At 42.7% G+C, this 20,456-nt stretch overlaps 1 protein-coding gene across 4 annotated transcripts; it reads right to left on the bottom strand.

The window, feature by feature from the left end:
- Nucleotides 1-897: 897 nt before the first annotated feature.
- On the bottom strand, nucleotides 898-18,344 carry WDR89 (WD repeat domain 89). 4 transcript variants are annotated; one of them, XM_064460958.1, is made up of 3 exons: nucleotides 18,326-18,344; nucleotides 17,740-17,825; nucleotides 898-2,558 (listed from the first exon to the last, which is right to left on the bottom strand). In XM_064460958.1, exon 3 carries the CDS (start codon nucleotides 2,525-2,527, stop codon nucleotides 1,358-1,360), a length of 1,170 nt encoding a protein of 389 aa, XP_064317028.1. In that variant the 5' UTR covers nucleotides 2,528-2,558; nucleotides 17,740-17,825; nucleotides 18,326-18,344; the 3' UTR covers nucleotides 898-1,357. The 4 variants fall into 4 exon arrangements, with proteins under 4 accessions (XP_064317028.1, XP_064317026.1, XP_064317025.1 ...); XM_064460956.1 differs by lacking the exon at nucleotides 18,326-18,344 and adding an exon at nucleotides 18,252-18,283; XM_064460955.1 differs by lacking the exon at nucleotides 18,326-18,344 and adding an exon at nucleotides 18,204-18,282.
- Between the last annotated feature and the right edge of the window lie 2,112 nt (nucleotides 18,345-20,456).

The following is a 20,456-nucleotide window of genomic DNA, read 5'->3' as shown; positions in this document are numbered from 1 at the left end:
AAAGAATTACCCGTCCACCCTCAGGCAAAAAGATACAGCCATCCCCTCTTAATTCCCTTGCCAACTATTCCGTAACATCGCAGTTCTTAAATACTCTTGTGCTGGTTTCAGTTGCAGTCCACATATGTTGACTACGGCATAATTACCAACCACCACTTGACTGCAGCGGTCCTCAGAAGGCTGAAGGTAACGGCGTGCAGAGCCAGCTGCAGACCGTAGTCCGCCAGCGCAGCAGAATAAAGACTCACCCATTTCAGACGTACTGGGCAATATCTGCATCACTTAATAGGTATTTGATGGAATACTAAACCAAAGCTGTCCTAGGGAGATGTGTAAGCACGAAACTGCTCTGCAGAGGGACACACTTCTTAAGGGACACAGATGAACCTCTGAAAGGTTTTGTTTAAGTCTCCTCATACTGGGCTGTTACTCCATAACTGCCGTCTCAGAAGGCAGTGTTCACTTTTGGTGTTTAACGTTCCCACTCAGCACGGGATACTAGCTTATTGCAAATGCGGGGTTTAGGATTTTAAGCACTACTGGTGTAATTACAGCTTTCCATTTCTTTAACCCACCGAAGACCTCCCCAGTCTTCCAGGTGCACCCCCCTAAGACGCACTTACCAGGAGAGAGTGAAGCTGCCTGCAAGATTCTTGGGTATTTTCATGCAGGAAATATGCCCTAAATAATGCCAGTTTAACAGTTCTCATAGACTTAAAAATTAGCTGCTTGGAATCACATGTTCCTGTTTGGTTGAATACATTCATACCTTTGCTATGAAAAATACAGCTCCATCAACTGCTGCTTTATGAGCTTGTTATAAACCAGTGATATGACAGTGCAAAACAGTACTTATTTTCTGTTTCATCAAGAAGTAATTCCTTCAGGCGTTAAGACGTGACATAAAATCTTTTAATATATTGGACAATTTCATTAAGTTCTCTGTAAAGAGAGCAAAATACAGCAGGAGATACAAAAGCTTTTAAAACATGCCAGGGCATTTCAGTGGGAAGGTAACAAATTATGCAAGCCACGGGCCTATATTACACATTAAAAACGTTGGCTGAGACATTAAACAACCACAGAAACATTTTTATGAGATATGATTTAAGATCTATTGTTCAAGAACTCAAGAGCAAACAGTTACTCTTTGCTGATTAATATTAGGAACTTAAAAACCAAACCAAAGCAAAAAAAACAAAAAAGGCATTCTTCTGATGACTGAAATAGTTCCCAGGTAGAATCCAAGCACCGGTTCTCTCCACAGAATACCTCCAAAGAAAGCACAGCCAAGTATTGCCTGAGAGATCAGACACGAGGGAAACTGTACACAGCAGAGATTCCCCCTTCCAGAATTTTACTTTTTCCTGCTTTTGAGGGAGCTGTTGTGAACTCTCACCCTCTTCTGCACAGAAGAGGCGATCTTCAGAGACACTTTCTTTGCGAGGGACCTTTCCACAGCTCCGGGTTTCCATAGCAACAGCTGAGCATCCTCTCCACCCGTCAACAGAGACTCATCTGTCAGGTCCCAGCAGAAGGAGCGAACGGTGGCAGAGTGCCCTCCGCAGAGGGCACCCACCAGGCTCAGGCCATCGGTGCCGCAGCCGACCAGGTGAATGTTTCCTGTGGACGTTCCCCCAATAAGAAAGAGTTTGTCTGCCTTTTCGTGGTACAAGCCACCTACCAGATAGCTTAAGCTGTCATTTTCAGCGCAGACCACGTCTCTGACATCCGGAACGTGCAGCAGTGTTATTGGTTCTTCAGTATCTAACTGAGCGGTGTCCCACCAACAAAATCCCTCATCATGGGTCGTGCAGTAGACCTGTTTATAATCTTTTCCAGACCAGCCAATAACACTTACTGATGAATCTGAATTGCAAGTTGATACCAAAGCGTCCACTTCGTTATCCTTGTTAATGTCGAACACATTAACCAACCCATCAGTGGACCCAGAAACTACCAAATTGGGTTTGATAGGATGAAAACAAATTGTAGTGATATCATCATTGTGACTTTCAGAATAGACTCCCAAGGGTTCTTTAGGTGTGCCGGCGCAGTCTGTGATACCTCTCGCATCCCAAAACACCAGGAACGTGTCTTTTTCAACTTCTTCTGTTCCAGCACAAAGTATGAGATCACTGCAGTTGATATCAAAACTGATGAAAACGTTGGAAGGATAACCCCTGAATATCTGCACAGCTTTCTCAGTTGCTAAACGAATATCCCAACATTTCACTGTACCATCGCTGCATGCTGAAAACACTATGCTGTCACACGTGTGTGCAAACCTGACGCCGTTAAGTATCCCAGGACGGCTACTGTACTCCCGCAGGAAGTTTAATGTTTCCCGGTTATATACCCTAATTGACTTATTAGAACATGAAACTGCCACAAAGCGACTGCTTTCGGATTGAGCAGGTTTGGAAACGTCTATATCCAGTAAGTATGCGGGTTTCTCACTTAGCGTAGAACGTTTTGCTATGCGCAGACTAGCGAGCTGCTCCTCAATCTTCTCCACTGAAGTCATCTCAAATGCTGTTCCTAATGCTGCCAGAAACCTGTAATAAATAAAATCCAAGGGGAGTTTTAATTATAGCATTCTTAAATAATATTAGCTTTAAAAAAAGCATCTTGCACAGAAATGATTCATGAAGTCAAAATTCAATTCTCCTGGTGCCCTACCCGCTACAACTTCATCTACAGAAACAGAGAGCCAGAAAGGGCTCCCCGACTTAAGGAGTTCAGACTCTCGTGACTGTAAGTGCTACATCATGTAATCCCCTTAAAAGATTAAACAGTTTGCCTGTGAATCCTGTGAAAGTCACTTAGCTAAATTTGCTTTATTATTTTTATAATTTAAACAGTAAAGTGGTGTTCTCTACAAGTGGAAAGGAAATGAAGTCACCACCACTACCTGAGGAGGAATAGTTTTTGTTCTAAGAAGTTGCTAGGAGGCACAGCCCACAAACACTTGCATCAGGACAACTGCAGGAGGCTCCTTATGTGAATTTTTCTGCTGAGGGATGTGCACAGGGTAGGCAGAGAGCGAGAACAAACTTACATAGAACTATGGCCTGGAACAGCCAGATGAGATAAATTTTACAAGTGTTTTGGTGCCCAATGACGCATATAAACACCCATCAGCATACCACAGGCCACCTAAAAAGGCTACATGACATCAGTAGAATTCACTGGAATTGAGCACCTTTGCCTTTATCATCAATTCTCCTAAGAACTGAAATGTTTTTGAACCTCCTATAAAACCACAGAATGCAACTGAAAAATCTTCCCTTCAGAGGCAATTCTTCTCCGGCATTGCTGAACCCTCCTAGAAACCCAAACTATTTCAGTGATGCACACAAATTCAAATTTTACCAAGCAAAACCAAAATTAAACAGTATTCTCTCGATCCTCTCATACGTAGATCCATGTCTGAAAAATGGTGTGCCCTACAAAAAAAAAATTCTCCTTTCTATAACACAAAGGAAAATTCAATTCTGTAATTGCAGTAAAGGCTTTAATCAATTTAGAGTCAGAAAAATACTGAAGCATTTACTTTTGAGAGAGATATTTGCCATCATAAACAATAAATACATGGTTTTAGCAAGTTCACAAACTACAACCTTTTTTAAAAGAAAGATGTGGGTGGTGTTTGTTAAGTAAGCATAACCATCCCCACGTGAAAACTACAGGTTCAATTAGACTACTCTTCTGAGTTTAAAAAAAAACAAACAAACATTAAGGGAATTACAGCAGGTTCTAGGGGCTTGTCACTGGAGCAGATATTTCAGGTAGAGCAGGACTCAGAAAATCTCCTTATTTCCTTAAGGCCTAGGCCAGCACCCAGCCCTAGTCACCACATGCGAGAAAGGGCCCTTTTTGAAAAAATCCAGATGGATTAAAAATGGAGTAAGAAAATCAGGCAGACCCAGAATGCAAGAAAATATTCTCATGCCTTCCCAGCTGTCCTATCATAATTTTTTCTGCAAATTGTTCAGGCTGGATTTTTAGGGATGGAATGAACAAGTTTCCATGTATTACTTGTTTTAGGGTGATTATTTTAACGACCCATGCAAGACTAGCAACAAAGGAAAAGTTGCTATGACAAAACTGCATTCTTTCTTTTTCTTCTTGGTGCTGTTTGTAGTTTCAGGGTTTTGCTTTCCCTCCTCCGATTTGGTACTTACAAATATTCATGACACCATGTGATAAACGAGCAAATTCTTAAAAAACAGCTTAAGTAGGCACACTCATAAAAGCTTAATTCCCAAGTCACAAATAATCTCACTAAGCTATTTGCCTCAGAAATATCCTGACAATGAGGTCCCCAGGTTAATCTTCTACATCAAAGCAACCTTTCAGAGCACATCTACAAGTAATTTTTGCCATAAAACGCAGACATCCTGTGGAAACTCCTTTCCTCTCTGAAGAGAAGAAGTTCAACGTGTTTGCTGGCATTAGCCTGCGCATAACCCTGCCCACAGAGCTTGCTGCTTACTTTTCTGGGTATGCCCTCAAATGGAACAAGCTTTTACTAGAACTATTACATAAAACAGACTGTTCTCAAACATTGCTTGCCACACTGCTCACTACACTGCTCAAACACAAAACTATTAAACTTCCATGCAAATTAATAATTTAAATTTAAGAAATAATATATTTGAATACTACTAATAAGGATAAGTCTTACTTAATCCAATTTACTGAAGAATTACAATGGGAGCTTCTATTTAAATGCCGTTTCAAAAACACATACTTGAAAGTGGAGAAAGAAGCTTTCATAAACCAGCTACCCTGTAGTGCTATGGTTACCAAAAAAAAAATTGGGTTCTCTCTGTAAACTTTTTGTAAGAAAAATGTAGTTTTCCAGACTGACCTCAATTTTAAGCTCTAAATATTCAGACTTTTTATACTCAAAAGGCCAAGTAAATTCAAACAGACATGTTCCTGACAAATGTCATCCATTTGGAAAGCAAGCTGCAGTTGTTTAAATATTACTGACTTTGACAGAGAATATTATTCAATGAGCAGTTTCTACAACACCGATGTCAGAGCTTTTACTGCTGGAGAGAGGAGGGTGAGGGAACTCTACAAGTGCCCACAAGTTGTAAAAGCCAGAGTCTGCAAAAGCCTGTTCATTCAGATCTAATAATATTTTCTGGGCAATAAAATTAGCCCAAGATAGCTCTTTCAGCTTTTACCCCCAAATGACATAGGTACAGCTATTCTGAAATACTAGAAAATGCTCTTCATGTTTGCAGGCAGACCTGCAATTTATATAATCAGGAAGCTGGAGGGTACAGTTTTCAATTCTATTTCCACTGCAACAACTAAGAAGCCTTAAAATTGCACTTGATGGCAGCCAGGTTTTTGTTAAAGCCTCAGTAAAATGTCTTCCCTAGTGAGAAAGTCTTCAGACCATTATGAAATTGTGATTGAAGGTTATATAAACAATTCATGCTCAAACTTCAGGGTGTAGCTGCCAGCCCTTCCTCTTCAGAAGGGGAAGTCACTGTTGTATTTTGATGGGAAAGTTTAAATGGCAGGAATAGGATCTGTGTTAAATTTATGAGACAAATAGGAAACAATGGTCTTCCAAACACAATAGAAGATAACTAAGCATTGGACCGCAGCCACCTAGAAAGCACATGGTGCTCTGCACCACAGAAGCGAAGCGCTTTTAGTTTAGCACTCCTTAACTTCAACAACACAGGTATCTGCTTTGTTTCTGCCACAGAGAATCCTTTGGCAAAGTCACACCTGACATACTTTGGATACAGCACAACTGCCAGTTGCCATGATCAGCGAGGAAAACTGATCATGCTAATGTGACAAACCATCTGACACAAAGACTCTGCAGGGCATGGACAGCTTGCTCTTGAACTGTCCCAGTCTCAGAAAAAAAATCACAGAGAGCACAAAAACTCTTCTTTCCCCAAGGTACCTCCTTTGCTCAGAACGTGAGGCAGGAGTTAACTAAACTCAGGTTCTTCACTTACTCCAACTCAGCGGCCCATGGTCCGGACCTGGTCTCAACACAGACAGAATCCAGGCGATGTTAAGGTGCCAGGAAACACCAGCACCTGGATGACGCGAGTATCTGGCCGAAGGTGTCTGCCTATGGCTAATCACTTGTGTTTGAAACACAGGTCCAATCCCATCCTCAGCGATCACCTTTCCTCCCATGTAACAGCTGCGTCTCTCATCTGCATTCACACCTGCACCCCTGAACAAGGTAAATCCACCTTTTAAAAATTAACCCTGAAAACTTCTGTGTTACTGTATCTAGTCCTCTGGAACTACATTCATGTGATCTTTCCCATGAATTAACTTCACAGTTATACGCAGTCCCTGCACATCTCCTTGATATCACGACGACCAGAAACTATAAGCTTCTTGAAGCACACTCAAAACTCATTACGTCTTGGGAACTCATAATAAATACAGTACTCCAAAGTAACCTAAAATATTTTGACCTCCTGGGCATCCTACAAGACTCCTTTAAAAAAAAAGAAATAAGCTTGGTTTTTAGAATAGAAGGCACGAAGTGGAAGGGATGCCAAAGAGGGAGGACAGGATTTTCAGATGCCTTTGTTATGTATGTCTCACCAGCCGAGTGTGGAAACAACCACAGCAAGACCAGAATCAAACAGCCAGGGGTGCCGAAAGCAGGCCTTTCCAATGACAGAGAAATGGAAGTTAAGCACCTATCTGCACAAATGAAACATTTAATATCATCTCAGGATATACGGCTGTGCTCTTTGTGCACTGTTCTAGACGTTGCAGTCTCAACTCAAGCCAACAGGCTCATGACTCCTCTTCCATCCAGAAAGTTTTTCAAAAAATGAACAAGCAATTCCGAAGTTATTTTCCTTCTCTTTTTAGTGGTGCACGCCAGATGCTGCCAAATTGCGTTGTTCCCGTTTCCAAAAGGGAATGTTAGCTCAACAACATATAGAAACATAGAATCACCCCTCTGAAAAATACTGTGGAAAATATTGGAGAAATGGAACTTCCTCAAATATTTAATCAGTAACATAAGAGTAACTTAGGAGTAGGAGGGTAGAAACACATAATAAAAATGAAAACAACCTGTAGTTTTGGCAATCTTCTCTGCAGAGGTCAAATACCAAAAATAGCAAGGGATTTGAACAGCAGATGAAATCTTGCACTGTTCTTTCCTACTATAAACAATACAAACAGACCCTCCCTTTATTTTAACGATTATTAAAAGTTCAAGAACAAACTAAGAACAAACCTGAAACTCTGGGCAGCGGAAAGCAATTCATGCATGCGATGTTACATGTGGTTTGCATTTTAAAACAAAAATGCAAAGCGCAAGGTTGGCTGAGGAGAGAGAGACACATTAGCACGCTGCACTTCACTAATGCAAAATGCCTTTAGAGACCTCTCCTCACTGGCACCACTTCACAACAGAAGATGGATCAGCCAAATGATTTAAGCACTGAGGGGAAGCACAAAACACCCATCAGGCATGCATAATTTCTGCAGGACACAAACTCCTAGAGCTGATTTTGTTATTTTACCAAAGCAGAGAGATAAGGTGTTTTTCCAGCATTCCCACAAAGCCATTTTAAGGCAAAGAGAACAGCATTTAGGCTATCAAGCAGGAAGGGAATGAGATGCGCGAGAGGCTACGCTAAAGTGCAGAGACAAGATGTAAACTGCCAAGAGACTTATTTCATCCTTTCAAATCAGCTACATCTAGTTTCCATACGTAAAGCACAGCAAGAGAAAATTCCATGTAATTTTGCATTTGCAGTACAGAGAAAAATATTATATCAGGAGAGCAGAAAGGAGGAAAAAGATAAAATGCTGCCACAACAAAGTCTATGGGAAGAGCAAAAGAAAAAACAATTAGGGCTACCAAACTATCCGGCTTCCATGAAATCAATTCCTACCCTCCCACCAGAACAGACCTTGGGGTCCTGTTCAACAGTGGAGAGCTGTAGGTGGGACAGAAAACCAAGGAAGTGGCCTTAAACAACAGTATTGGTTAGAGGAAAAAAAATAAGAGTCAGTGCTAGGAGAGAACAAAGGGGAAAAGTCCCAGGTGCTCAGTGCTCTGGGGTTTAATAATTTTTTAAAAGGAAACTACAGCTTTTGTGTACTCGGCTTTTGGGGGCATAAGCAGGTGCTCGTGTCGCTACAGAAATAAAACCTCTTTTTGAATATTATACCAGCCATCCACAAAAACAATTTTTAGATTTGACCAGGCGTAGTTTTAAATGCATAAATCATATAACCCATACATTGAATATTTTCATCAAGAGATGGTAGAGCTGCAAAGGACCCAGACGACAAGCCATCATAAGAAAAATATAAGTGTAGAATAATCCAATGTACAATTTAAAAATTCAAAGCAGCCAGAAAACACCACACAAAACTATAAAAATGCTCAAATTACTAATTTTGGCTTCGAATTTAAGTAAAAATTTTAAAAATCTGATGCTCAGATAGCTAAACTACCTAGGAGACCCTAACAAAAAACACGGGAAACACAGTTTCTAAATACTCTCAGAAGCTGTCAAATATCATTTCAAACATGTTTGAGAATTTTCCTTGTTTACCCTTCTCTTTTCATCCAATTCCATACTAGTGACACTGACCTACTAACAAGGAGCAGCAAAGTAGACTTTCTGTCACCAAATCACACTGACATGAGCAACAGGATCCAACAGAGAACTTTCTGGAAGAGGGGGAGCTTTCCTAGTAGTGACCTCACCAGGTAGAGGATGTTATTGCATCCAGGTGTTGATGAGGTCATCCAATAAAGGAGACTGCAGAATAATAAAAGGAAAAGAGATCCTCTATTTTATTCTCCTGGCTATTCTCAGATCAAGATGACAGAAGCTGCAGCACAAGCAATCCTGCTTTATAAAGGCAGATCTGAAAAATTCCCAGGCAAAAGTTAAATTGCAGAAAGAGATACTGTGATTGGGACAGTTATCTTCTAAATTCTATATACTCTCCTTTGTTTTTGTCAAAGATACCATATTTTAAAACACACTGAGAAACCTAATCAATGCCTAAATTGCACAGTCATGGCCTCTGAACAGGCAAACAAACCCTGCATCCTCAGGTGGATTCTAGAGAAGAGGCAAGAGTTGCCAGGAAAACTATCCTAGCGCTGGGCCTCAGCTTTTGCACTGGAGGAAGTCTCTGAAGCAGGGGTCAAATATGAGGTTTGTATCTACTGCTCCTCCCTTCTCCTCCCAGGCACAGACAGTGCCTAACCTGTACTCCAGCCAGCATGCTAGCAACATATGGGGTGAGGCATCCAGATCACCTCCTCAAAGAAGGGTAGGCATCTACCAGGGACGCACTGGCCAGCTCTGTGACACCCCCCTTTTCTCTAACAAACTCCTCCTGCGACAGGACCCAGGATATTGGTTAACATGCCCACGAGGACCAGAAGGTAGATGATGTGTGCACCCAACAGCTCCACAAGACTTTACTGTCCAAGTGTTATGCAAATGTCAATGCTTCAAACTCCAGCAGATGCCAGATAAATCAGCCACAGCTTCAGAACACGGCATCTCTGTGTCCTCATGGCTGCCTGTAACGTAACCACAGCTATTCAGCCAACCTGCTGCAGAACTTGAAGGGAATCCAAGTCTCAGCCTTCTGCATTTGTGCTTATCTCATCAGACCACAGTGACCGCAGAAAAGTCATTTCCTTTCTTGTGAGCACCTCCCACCATAGACACCATACTGACATTACTTTTTGTAACCATAAGCAAAGAAAATAAGCTACAGAAGTGATCAGTCTCTCAATTACATACAGGCAGCAACTGCTGGAAATCAAACGTGTAGGGTACAACATGCTGCTGTGCATAATACTAAGTTTTTCTCCGTTCACGTTTCCTCAGTATAACCATGAGCAGATAAGAGAAGGTTCATACCTTTCTCCAAGCTATTCCTCACATGCCTCCTCACTAACAGCATTTTCTTTTGTTAAAAGGTCAAACAGCTTGTTGTTTGACTTGGCACTAGAGCTACGCACCAAGATGGTCATCTCCTAGATAAGGACGCCAGAAATAAAGCGATTTGTCCAAGTGGATTTGAACAAGACCCTGGCCTACAAACACTTGCTAGTCCTGATTCCGGCAGAACGGTTTACTCAGTAATTCCCAGCAAGCTGCAACATTCACTCTTTACTTTCTTAATCAGTGAAACAAAGACAGTATTTGCCTAACTCATAATCCTTGTGTACACAAACATTAGTAAGTACAGTCAGCAGCAGCCTTTCGGAAGAAAAAGCGTTGTTCTGAACATCTACACTACAAGATAAAATGTGAAAGTCACAATAACACCGCAGTGCACCTGCCAACTCCACAATCGGAAAGTGGCTCCATCTCCTTTCAAGTTTGGGATTATAAGAAAGGACTCCAAGAGCGATGATTTTCAGGGCCATTTTAAGCCGAACAAAACCACCATAGGAATGGGCAACCCCAACAATCCACCCTACAGAGAAAGGTGAAAGGAAAAAATTACTTATGCAGCTGCATGAATAATTTAGTGACTTTGCGACAACACCATTTATTTCCTTCAGTTTAGACACTGCCACATGGTACCAACATCCTCATATTAAAAAAGCCTGGAAATAAGTAAGAAGATTCTTCCCAAATATTAGTAAATTTTGCTGAAATTCCTCCAAATAATTTGTTTCTACACCACAGAAAGCCTGGGAAGTTTCAGCCTAAATTTAGCAGCAACTGGAATAAAAGGATATAAAGAACCTTAGCTACAGCAGGGAAAATAGCTCCTACTACCACACATTGGTGCCAAAATACCTGTAATGGGATAAAATGTTTTATTTACTAGAATATTTTAGAAGTTCTTTCACAACAGTAATTTCGCTTAAGTACACTTTGTTACCAGAGCTCACTCTTCAAAACACAGGACTATCATGTTTTCAAAACCCTTTTCTTAAAAAACCACGTTTGAATTGGTTACTACAGTTCTCATCTTCACTAGGGATGTTGCTGGTGAACTGATAAGAAGACATTCCTCTGCGTGTGCAGATGTGGCACCAGTATTTTTCCAAACACAACATCCGTGTGCTTGGCCATTTCTAGCACTACGCCAACATGACTGCCTAAGCAACCCTCCGCAGGTCCAGATGCATCGTGAAGCACAAACATTTGTCAAGCCTAAGCAGGGGAAAGAACTTTTTCCTCATTTGCTTCCCCAGGAACGTGCAGATCACTAAGGTGTCTTCACCAGTCACAGCCCATGATGTCCATGTTTTTATGTTTAGCTAATCCAGAACATCACCACATCAAGGTAAGTGTCAGACCCTCTCCAGCATCAAAGCAACAGGAGAAAGTGGAGATCCTTGCGTACCCACAACAGTTCACAGACTATCAATTTCCAAAACATGCTCTTTGTGCACAGCCTGACAGCTGGAGGCTCTGCTGAATCCTCATCATGCCCTAAGCTCAACTTTCAATGCTTTGTAGCAGACAAAAGGGAAGGATGTCATCTAAGTGACAACAGTAAGATGGGAGAGGCTGAAATAAAGGGGTTTAGAGCTATGTTAACTCTATCCTGTTCAAGAGAGTTTACCTTTCAGTCTCCACAAAAGACACTGAGGCATCAAGTATGTGCACATTGTACCCATGCAAGGCATTCTCTTCAGCTCTTTGTTGTCAAGAGCCTTTAGACAGCGTTTACACTTGAACCATACATAGCACTCCAGTACTAGATTCACCAATGCCATACACAGATTTAATAATAATTTTTTCCTTTTTTATAATATCCAAGTGCACAGTGATTTTCCACTGGAAGTTCATATTCAACTGCTTTTTCACTATAAGTGATTTAGGACTCAGTCATAAGAAATGGAATTGCGAAAGGGAAGGGCAAAGGAGCAAGTATGTAAGTATTGATACTCCATCGCTTTCTGATGAAGAGACCTACTGTATGCAGCAACACAGACAATCCCTGCTGGCAAATCACAACAAAAACTCTGTACTTTTGTTAGCACCTATGAAACCCTATGACCTGTGTGTGGAATTTAATTTTCTGAGATCCACAAAGACCTTTCCAACATCTTTGGCAGACAATGCTGCCCCAAAACAAGACAAGGATAAAAAGCAAAGTCAAGACCTTTACACATTTTAATAACCCTGCTCTCGCACCATGTTTGTTCTCAGTGCTTTAGTCAGTCCATATTTCGCAGGGTCATAGCAGGTTGCCGTCAGGGCTCTTCGCTGAAGCCAATCTCTTGATAACTAAACCATAATCAAGTGCAGAGGAAGATGGGTTAGATGATCCAGGGAACGGACTGTTTATTTTACAAGAAGTAGCTGAGATGCTTTGCCTTGTATAGCTTGGCAAAGACAGAGACTGAAAGGGATACGACTGCTATCTACAAATACATCAAAGGAATAAGTGCTGAGGAGGAAGGGGAGCTACTCAAGAACAATACTGGCACAACGGTTTAAGAGCACAAACTGACCATAAATAAAATTCAGAGCAGAAATTATAAAGTTTATCTTTCAAAATAGTTTCCAATTAAAACAGCAGGGGCAAAAACTTTGACTGTCTTCATCTATTTCGATAACCTCACCAGCCTGGCACCCACAACTGTCCTTGCACAGCAAAGAACACAAATAGGAAGGCAGACTGAAAACCAAGCAACTACACGATAAACTGGCTCATCGTTTCTTTCTGGAGGATACCACATTGCCAGACAGACAATAGCAAGACACAACATTTGCTTAGTGCATAGTTTCAGAAGCAGTATTAAGAGTGTACGTATGTGCCCAGAGGGTGGCTTCCTCACTCCACGCCCCTGAATTGCCAGGGTAAAAGTCGAAGGACTTGAGCGCGCCCCTCCAAGCAGCCACATCTTTTTGCAAAGACCGTTGTGTGGGAAGTGCGACGCCTCCCTCTCAGGTTTGAATGTTTATCCGTCACTGCAACGTAGAACCGAAGGCTTTGTGTCCTGCAGTGACCGCATCTCTCCGTGCGACACAAACATGACGCCAGTGTAGCAGAGAACACCTGCACGACGGCAATCTCACCTGGCTGGACGTTCCAAGCGTGTCCGACGGACAGAAGCTGTTGTTTCACGCTCAGCCCACTTGATGTCACTAGTGACCACCGCTCAGGAGCAGCTCACTCGCTCTTCCAGGAGCTGCAGTCCCAGATTTAGACCGTGCCATTCAAAAGGAGAGCACTTACTCTTTTTATTACACCTACATACTCCTCCACTAATTTTAGTCAGTTATGATATGCTAATTGTCTCCTTAACAGAGTGGCATTCAAGGAAACAAAAACTTAATTTAGAGTGCAAGGTATAGGAAATAAGCCTGAAGTACTGCCAATAACATTAAGGTACTAGCATTTTTTTCTTCCTTTTAAAAGCCTCAGTTCCTCAAATCAGAGGATATTAATCAAAAATCATAACCTTCACTCAGCACTGTCTAGCACCAAAAACCGGAGAAGAAAAAACCCCCAAAATTCAACTACACTGTAACTTTTTCTTTCTGATCTGTCAAAAAGATCAAAAATAAGTTACACGCTCTTTTTTTTAAGTCTTGATTTTGTGAATTCAGTTCAGAACTTTTGATCTTTCAGACTTCATGATAACACAAGATGCGACTCTTGTATTTCCACACAACACACACATACCTGGAACAACTCGCTTTTGTGTGTTTGCATTTGCTCTCTAAGCATCCAGCAAGTGTCAAGTCCAGAAACACCCATCACTAAATTTTCTTGGGGGGGGGGGGGAGACAAGCCAAATCCAAAAACTAAAAAACTCTTCCTCTCTCCATCTGTTACACACACGTTTGGCTCTTAAAAACACTCCTGAAGCAGCAACATTCAATACACATATATAGTAATAGTTATCCAAGACATTAAACCACTAGAATTCATTTTTCCATAAATCTGTTCTTCCCCCTTTCAGAACTCAGTCATGTACTTCCTTAGATATATTGACAGATATTGAGTAAGCCAAAATCAGTTTCGCTTACCTCAAAAAAACCCTCCACAAACCATATACAAAAACTCAAGTTAGTTTTGCTAGTAAAAGAGCTGTATGTTTCTAAACAAGAATTTTTTTGCTTTCACAGCCATCTGCTTGTCCCTCCTGATTCCACAAAGGAATAACAACACTTAATTCCAGCGCTCTCTGTCATTCCCATAGCAAATAAACATACCTATAGGCTTATCACAAAGATCCTCAAATTTTTCAGAAGTGATCAATATCTGAAGCTTCCTATTCCAGGTACTGCCATCAAGTAACCCCATCTAGCAAGCACTTTGCCAATTTTAGCTAAATGCTGGGTTGCCTTTTCACCAATTTAACTACTTACCAATTGTACAGCACTTTTACATCTTATTTTTTAATGAGAAGCTCAGCAATGGTTTTGCCTTGAAGTAACAGGCATGGGAAAAAAAAGAAGGACCACAGTAGTTACGGCTGGCTGCAGAGGGAGGTGCAAGTGAAAAGTTGCTAATCAACTAAAAAATTCAAACCCTTTAGTTTTGAATTTTCATTAAGTTTTCATTAGCTGGAAAACTAGACAATTGAAGAAAAATAGCAAGTGCCCTTATAAGGCCCCAGTGAAGTCTAATATAAAACAACAAGTCTCAAAGAGCAAAACAATAGGGACTAAGAGGTTTTAAAAAAATTTCATTCCTCTATCTGTTGCAAGTTTAGTCTGAAACTAACCATAAGGTCACCTCAAAACATTTTCAAAAATACAAATAGAGTAATAAAAATAATAACAAAAATCTGAGAATGTTAACAGCCTGCAAATAGTGCCTTCAGATCAATGTGAAAAGGGGAGATAAACTTATGTGAAGTCTGTAAAGGATATGAACAGCAGTACAGATGGTTTGTCTTGCAAAGGAGATCAGACTAGAAAATGGAATAGTCCTTCTGGGGTTCAACACTTGACATAATGAAACAGAATGAAAATGTATCAGACTGAAGAGTTTTTAAGAAAATATTAATGTGAACTTGTTAAAATGGACACCTGTGCAACATTTGCTTCCTGCCACTACCTAGAAAATATTCTGATTGTTGCAAATGCTCAACTATCCTGTAGGGCCGAGAAACAGGACAGAAAACACATTCTGTGCTGGGACCTTCAGAACAACGTAATGAAATTACTCAGTGTTTGTCCTGCAACTGAGCATGATTATTTCAGTGCTGTACATTGGCTTGCCATCTTCTTCCAGCGAGCTATCCACTCCTCTCTCCTGCTTTGTTCTCACTGAAATATTTTGTTGGAATTTGCACCACACTGTCAGCTAAGGCAAAAATGCCTCACAGAAACAGTTCATCCAAACTACTGAAATTTAATCTGAAGGCAAGATTTCAGCATCAGACATCCTCCACTCCCAGTCTCAAGCTTTATCTACCAAAGCAACAGTCTTCTATATAGAATTTCACAATCCCTCCCATTTATTTTAGAACTTAATACAACACATTTTGTTTAGTCACATCCACGCACCAAGTTACATCCACATCCATTTCACTAACCCAACCCTAAATTAAATGTTCTGAGCTCCTTCCCAGACTCCACTGAATATGCCCCATCTCTGGCCGCTGACTGCGCCAGCCCCCCGAGTTAACATAACATGCTTCTGCCAGATCTGAACCAGCAACAACTCTGCTTGGTTTGCAGGTGTGAGGTGCTGCAGTAGAGCTGTTCTCTCGTGGGGCTTCACATCTGCAAGCGGGAAGTCTGAGGGCAGCTTAGAGGGAAAGAAAGGGGAAGGAAAAGCAGGTGGCAGGAGGAAATAAGAGGGGACAATGCAGCAGCAAGAATTTATTTAACACTTCTGTTAAAGGAAGAGACAGTTAAAGTGCTGGAAGATGAGAAGGGGACGAGCTAAGAGAGAAGTGGATAGTGGGTCAGGCTAAGTCTGAAGAAGGCAAAGGCTTGTTTGAAGTTGAACTTCCCAACCCCACGTGGCTATAGGCAACACCCTCTTTTCCCACCTTTCTTATGTCCTCTACTGTCCATCCCACACCTAAGCTGCTTGCAAGCCACAAAACCCTCGTCTCCCAAAACCTGGCCTTGCCAAGCCTCCAGTTCACGAGTCTCAGTGCTCTTTTTTTATGCCTGGTGTGAAATCCAGTAACAGGCTTGTCCTCACACAGGAAGAGCTGACCCAAAGATGCCGCCTTTTCACCCACCAATTATAACCAACCCTAGAAGCCTGCACAAGCAACTTTACATCAACACGGCTCATCAGCATGGTAGTGCTCACTTCCTTTCACTTGGGTTTTTTTTCTGTTTGTTAGTTTGGTTTTTTTTCAGAAAAGCTCAGAAGTCACATTATTTGTACAGTTACAGTGAAAGCTTGTTGAAGCTGCAGAACACAGCTGGAAAGCAGAGTCAGAACATGACAGCAGTCTGGTTTTACACCAGACTGCCCACAGAGTCAGGTACAGACCAGACCCTAGGGCTGCCCAGCAAAGGATCCTTGTGCTCAAGACTGACACAATGAAAGAGAAAAAAAAATCAGACCAAAATATCTTGTACTCAAGGCACTTAAAAAGCTACCTGAACATGGCTGATCATCCCATGTACAGCAGAACTCTTATGGGGCAACAAGGAAGAAATTTTTTTCCAGAAAGTCTGAGAAGAGAGAAGCAGCAGCCAGGCCCCTTGTCACAGCCTACGCCGAGGAGTCCCAGGCCCACCTTCCCTACAGGGCTGTTCCTTACCCCCATAAAAAGATATTTGGAGGAAAATGCAAATAGCTGCTGTAGTCTTTAGCCCTAAACAAACAGAAACAAACATGTAAACTTTATGTAAAATTAGAAGGCAATCCTTGGGATACACATGAACAGAAACCGCTTCAGTCTCTCTGTTGACAATGACAATTATACAAGCTGCTCTGCACACCCACTTCACCAGATCTGATGATTGCTCTCAAATGGGAAACCCACTTAAAACGTTAGGAAGTAAAAGGCATTAACACAGATTAGTTCTGAGAGCAAAGTTTTTACAGACCCAAAAACCAGCATACTAAGAAAAGGCCTCATGTTTCTGCATTCTCCCAAATATACATTTCCAGGGAAAATTAATTTGGAATTATAGAGTTGTAACCAATATGAGTCCTTAACGTAAGACAGCATTGACAATTCCACTCCTTATATCTTGCAGGAAAAAGTTAATTATCCAACACAGCATATTTTGAAATACCTGTTGATCATATAAAACATAATTTAAGGATATAAGCATTACAGCTTTGGCAATAGCTTCTGGTTGTTGGGGTTTTTTTCCAAAAAAAAAAAAAGTTTATTTTTGCCTTTTCCCAAGGGAACAAAACAGCCAAACCAAAACTTTTATTTCTTCTTCTGACCTTTTCCAGATTTTTTTTTTTAACTGTTACTATTATTAAAAAAGATCCCCATTTTCACCAAATATCAGGTGAATCAGCGTAACTTAATAAACATATTTTATCTGCCAATACAGGTCCTAACTTTAACCCTGACAGCCGTAAGTGGCCAGTCACAACTCTAATGAGATGCGCCTGCCCAAATTAGCAATACGTTGATCCAGCCCTCAAGCCAGGCTCAATTCCAGCCCAGTCTCTACCAGACACTGCATCAAAGCTGAAAAGGGTGACCAGGCCAGCGCCAACCCTCCACCAGCCCTCCACCCCCTGGTCAGAGTGCTCTGAGAGCACAGCTAGCCCTAAGCTTCCAGGCTCCACTGAGTAACAGGATGAACTCACAGCGTAAGTCGAGTGGTTTTATTCAGGCTTTACCGGCGACACAGACAGCATCGCTGCCTGCAAAGCAACAGATGCTTCAGTGTAGCCTAATGGAAAAAGAAAAGGCAGCGGTGAGGGAACGGAACTTCAGGAGCGCCCCTTCCTCCCCCCCACCGCGCCGGGCACTGCACGCCCCGAGAGATGCCCGACCCCCTGCGCAGGGGCATCTCCGGCGGGTCGCTCCGCCAGCCCAAGCCACCCGCCCTGTCCTCCCTCACCACAAACCCCACCGGGGCGGTGTCCCGCCCCAGCAGAGGGGACGCCTCCCCAAACAACCCGCCACAGAGGGCTCCCCCGGCCCTGGCCCCCCCCCCGGCCCGGTCCCCCCGCCTCCAGAGCGAACCCCGCCATACCCGCGGCGGCCCTCCCCCATAGCCCCTCTCCATGGTCCTTCACCCCGGCCCCAGCCCGGCACAGTCCCTCACCCCGGCCCTCAGAGCCGCCGCCCCCTCCCGTCCCGGCGCGTAGCGTACCGCCGCCGGCCACCGCCGCCGCGTGCGCCTCTAGGCCCCGCCCCAGAGCCCTCCCCAGGCACCCCATTGGCTACCCCGGCCGCTTCAGCCGGCAGCCATCTTCCCTCTTCGGCGGCGGGGAAAGGAAGCGACGCAGAAGGCAGGGGATTGGTGAGGACGGCGGAGGGGGCGTGGCTCAATGCTCTCCCATCACCGCAACTTTATTGGCTCCCGGCGGCGGCGGCGCGCGGCGGAGGGCTCCGCCCCGTTGCCACGGCACTGGGGGGCGAGGCCTTCTCGGCCGGGCGGCGCCGGCGGCCGCCATTATGGGGCTATGAGGGGGAGGGGCGGCGGCATCGCGGCGGGCGGCCGCGTCCCGGGGCAGCCGCTGATGTCTCAGGCGAGTGCGCTGTGCCGAGGGGCCCAGTGTCCTCCGCGCACGCGAGCCCAGGGCTCGGTCACCGGGCCCCGGGACCGGGTTTCCCTCGCAGCTCCGTGGCGGCGCCGCCACCCGCTCCCGCCGGCGGCCGGGCCGTGGCGGGCTGCGGGGCCCGGGGCCGGGCCGCCCTTCCCCTCCGGCGGGAGAGCGGGAGCAGAGACCTGGGACGGATCCAAACAAGAGGAGGGACACGAAGGCTGATGACGTTTCCTTCCCCATCGGCTCGCTGTTACAGTTTTCCAGACCATTACTTCCCTTTTTTTTATTTATAATTTAATAGGCTAGCACATAGACGTTATTAGGAGGACAGCATACTTAACATTCGCTTTTAACTTTTAATTTAATATTGCCCAGAGTGTTAGAATCCAAGATTCCTTGTTTTGTTCTTAATTAACTTCTGCATTGAAGTTTGGCCCCAGTTGCAGAATATTGCATTAGTCCATGATCTTAGATGATGTTACTCAGTGAGAGAAGTGATTTGTACCTTTATTTTTGTACCAGTTAAAACCAGATCTGTGCTCTTTTCTGGTAAATGCTTTTAAGTTGTGGTAAATAATATTACAAATGTCATAAATAATTATTTCAAGAAGTATTTTTAAACGGGAATATTTTCATCAGCTTAGTTTTCATTGCCATCTTTTAAATTAAAATCTAAACATTTGAGCTGACTATATTTTTCTAGCGAGATATAAAAGCTTTATTAAACCCAATAATATGGTCAAGTCACATGGATAATAACCACAGAACATTACGAAAAACATGACTTGTTCCTCAGCTTAATGGCCTTTTGAACTCTTAACATGTAACAAAAGCAGAAAGTCGATCAAAATACACTTTGAAGTACCAGCACTTTCAGTTGCCTGCCACTGGTAGTGTGCAAAACTTTGATTCTATGTGCTCCAGTATAACTCCTATTATTTTTATTACTGCAGCTATTTACATACCTACCAGCGCAATAATCTTTCAGTGAGTTGAGAATACCCTTCTCTGTGATCACTCTGCGATACGCTGACACAGTCGATTGTGAAATGCATATTTCACAGATGCATTGATGGTGCTAGATTTCAGCTTAAAGACTGCTAAGTAGTTTTTTAGGACCAGATATCAATATTTGTGTTCGTGAGGAGTCGTAGGGGCACAGCTCACAGATGCCTGTTAGCCGAGCATGTATCACAGAAGCCAGACCGATTCATCGTCATGAAAAAGTACCCTTTTTTGTTTATTTTTGCTTTTAATGATTATTTTGCTGGCCATTTTTTTCCTGCATGGTGCACTGAACATAGAAAAATATCTAAGCACATGATATCAAAGCACAAAGACCCAAATTACAGGCTTACTCTTTTCCCAGTAAATACCCCCCATCATTGCTGTGGGCCTGGTCCCGCTGAAATCCGTTGCCCAGGACTAATCATCACTGCTCAAATTGGTGAGGGTTGTTCTGAAAACTTCAAAACACAATGTATATGATTTCACTGAAGACTCAATATTAAATTTAACACAATATACATTATCATACTTGAAGCTGTATTGTAAATGTCAATATTACATTGAGAAATATTTTTAGCTTGTAGATTTTCATCTGAGTTTCCTGGGGTGGTTAGTATTGCCACAAATTCAACAAATACCTTCTGTTCATTGTTCACGTTGTAAAAACAGCTGTGAGATCAACTGGGATGACATAGTTCTACAGCCACAGATTTGGTATTCAGGACGCCCAGATGAATCCAGCTGTATTAACAGAAAGTACAATTTTCTTGATAGCACACCAATGTTGCTGACTTGCAGTA

Source organism: Phalacrocorax carbo, chromosome 9, assembly GCF_963921805.1.
Source record: "Phalacrocorax carbo chromosome 9, bPhaCar2.1, whole genome shotgun sequence".
In the NCBI taxonomy this organism is placed as follows: domain Eukaryota; kingdom Metazoa; phylum Chordata; class Aves; order Suliformes; family Phalacrocoracidae; genus Phalacrocorax; species Phalacrocorax carbo.
The sequence above is the reverse complement of the archived record's forward strand: the minus strand, read 5'-3'. Positions and strand labels throughout refer to the sequence as shown.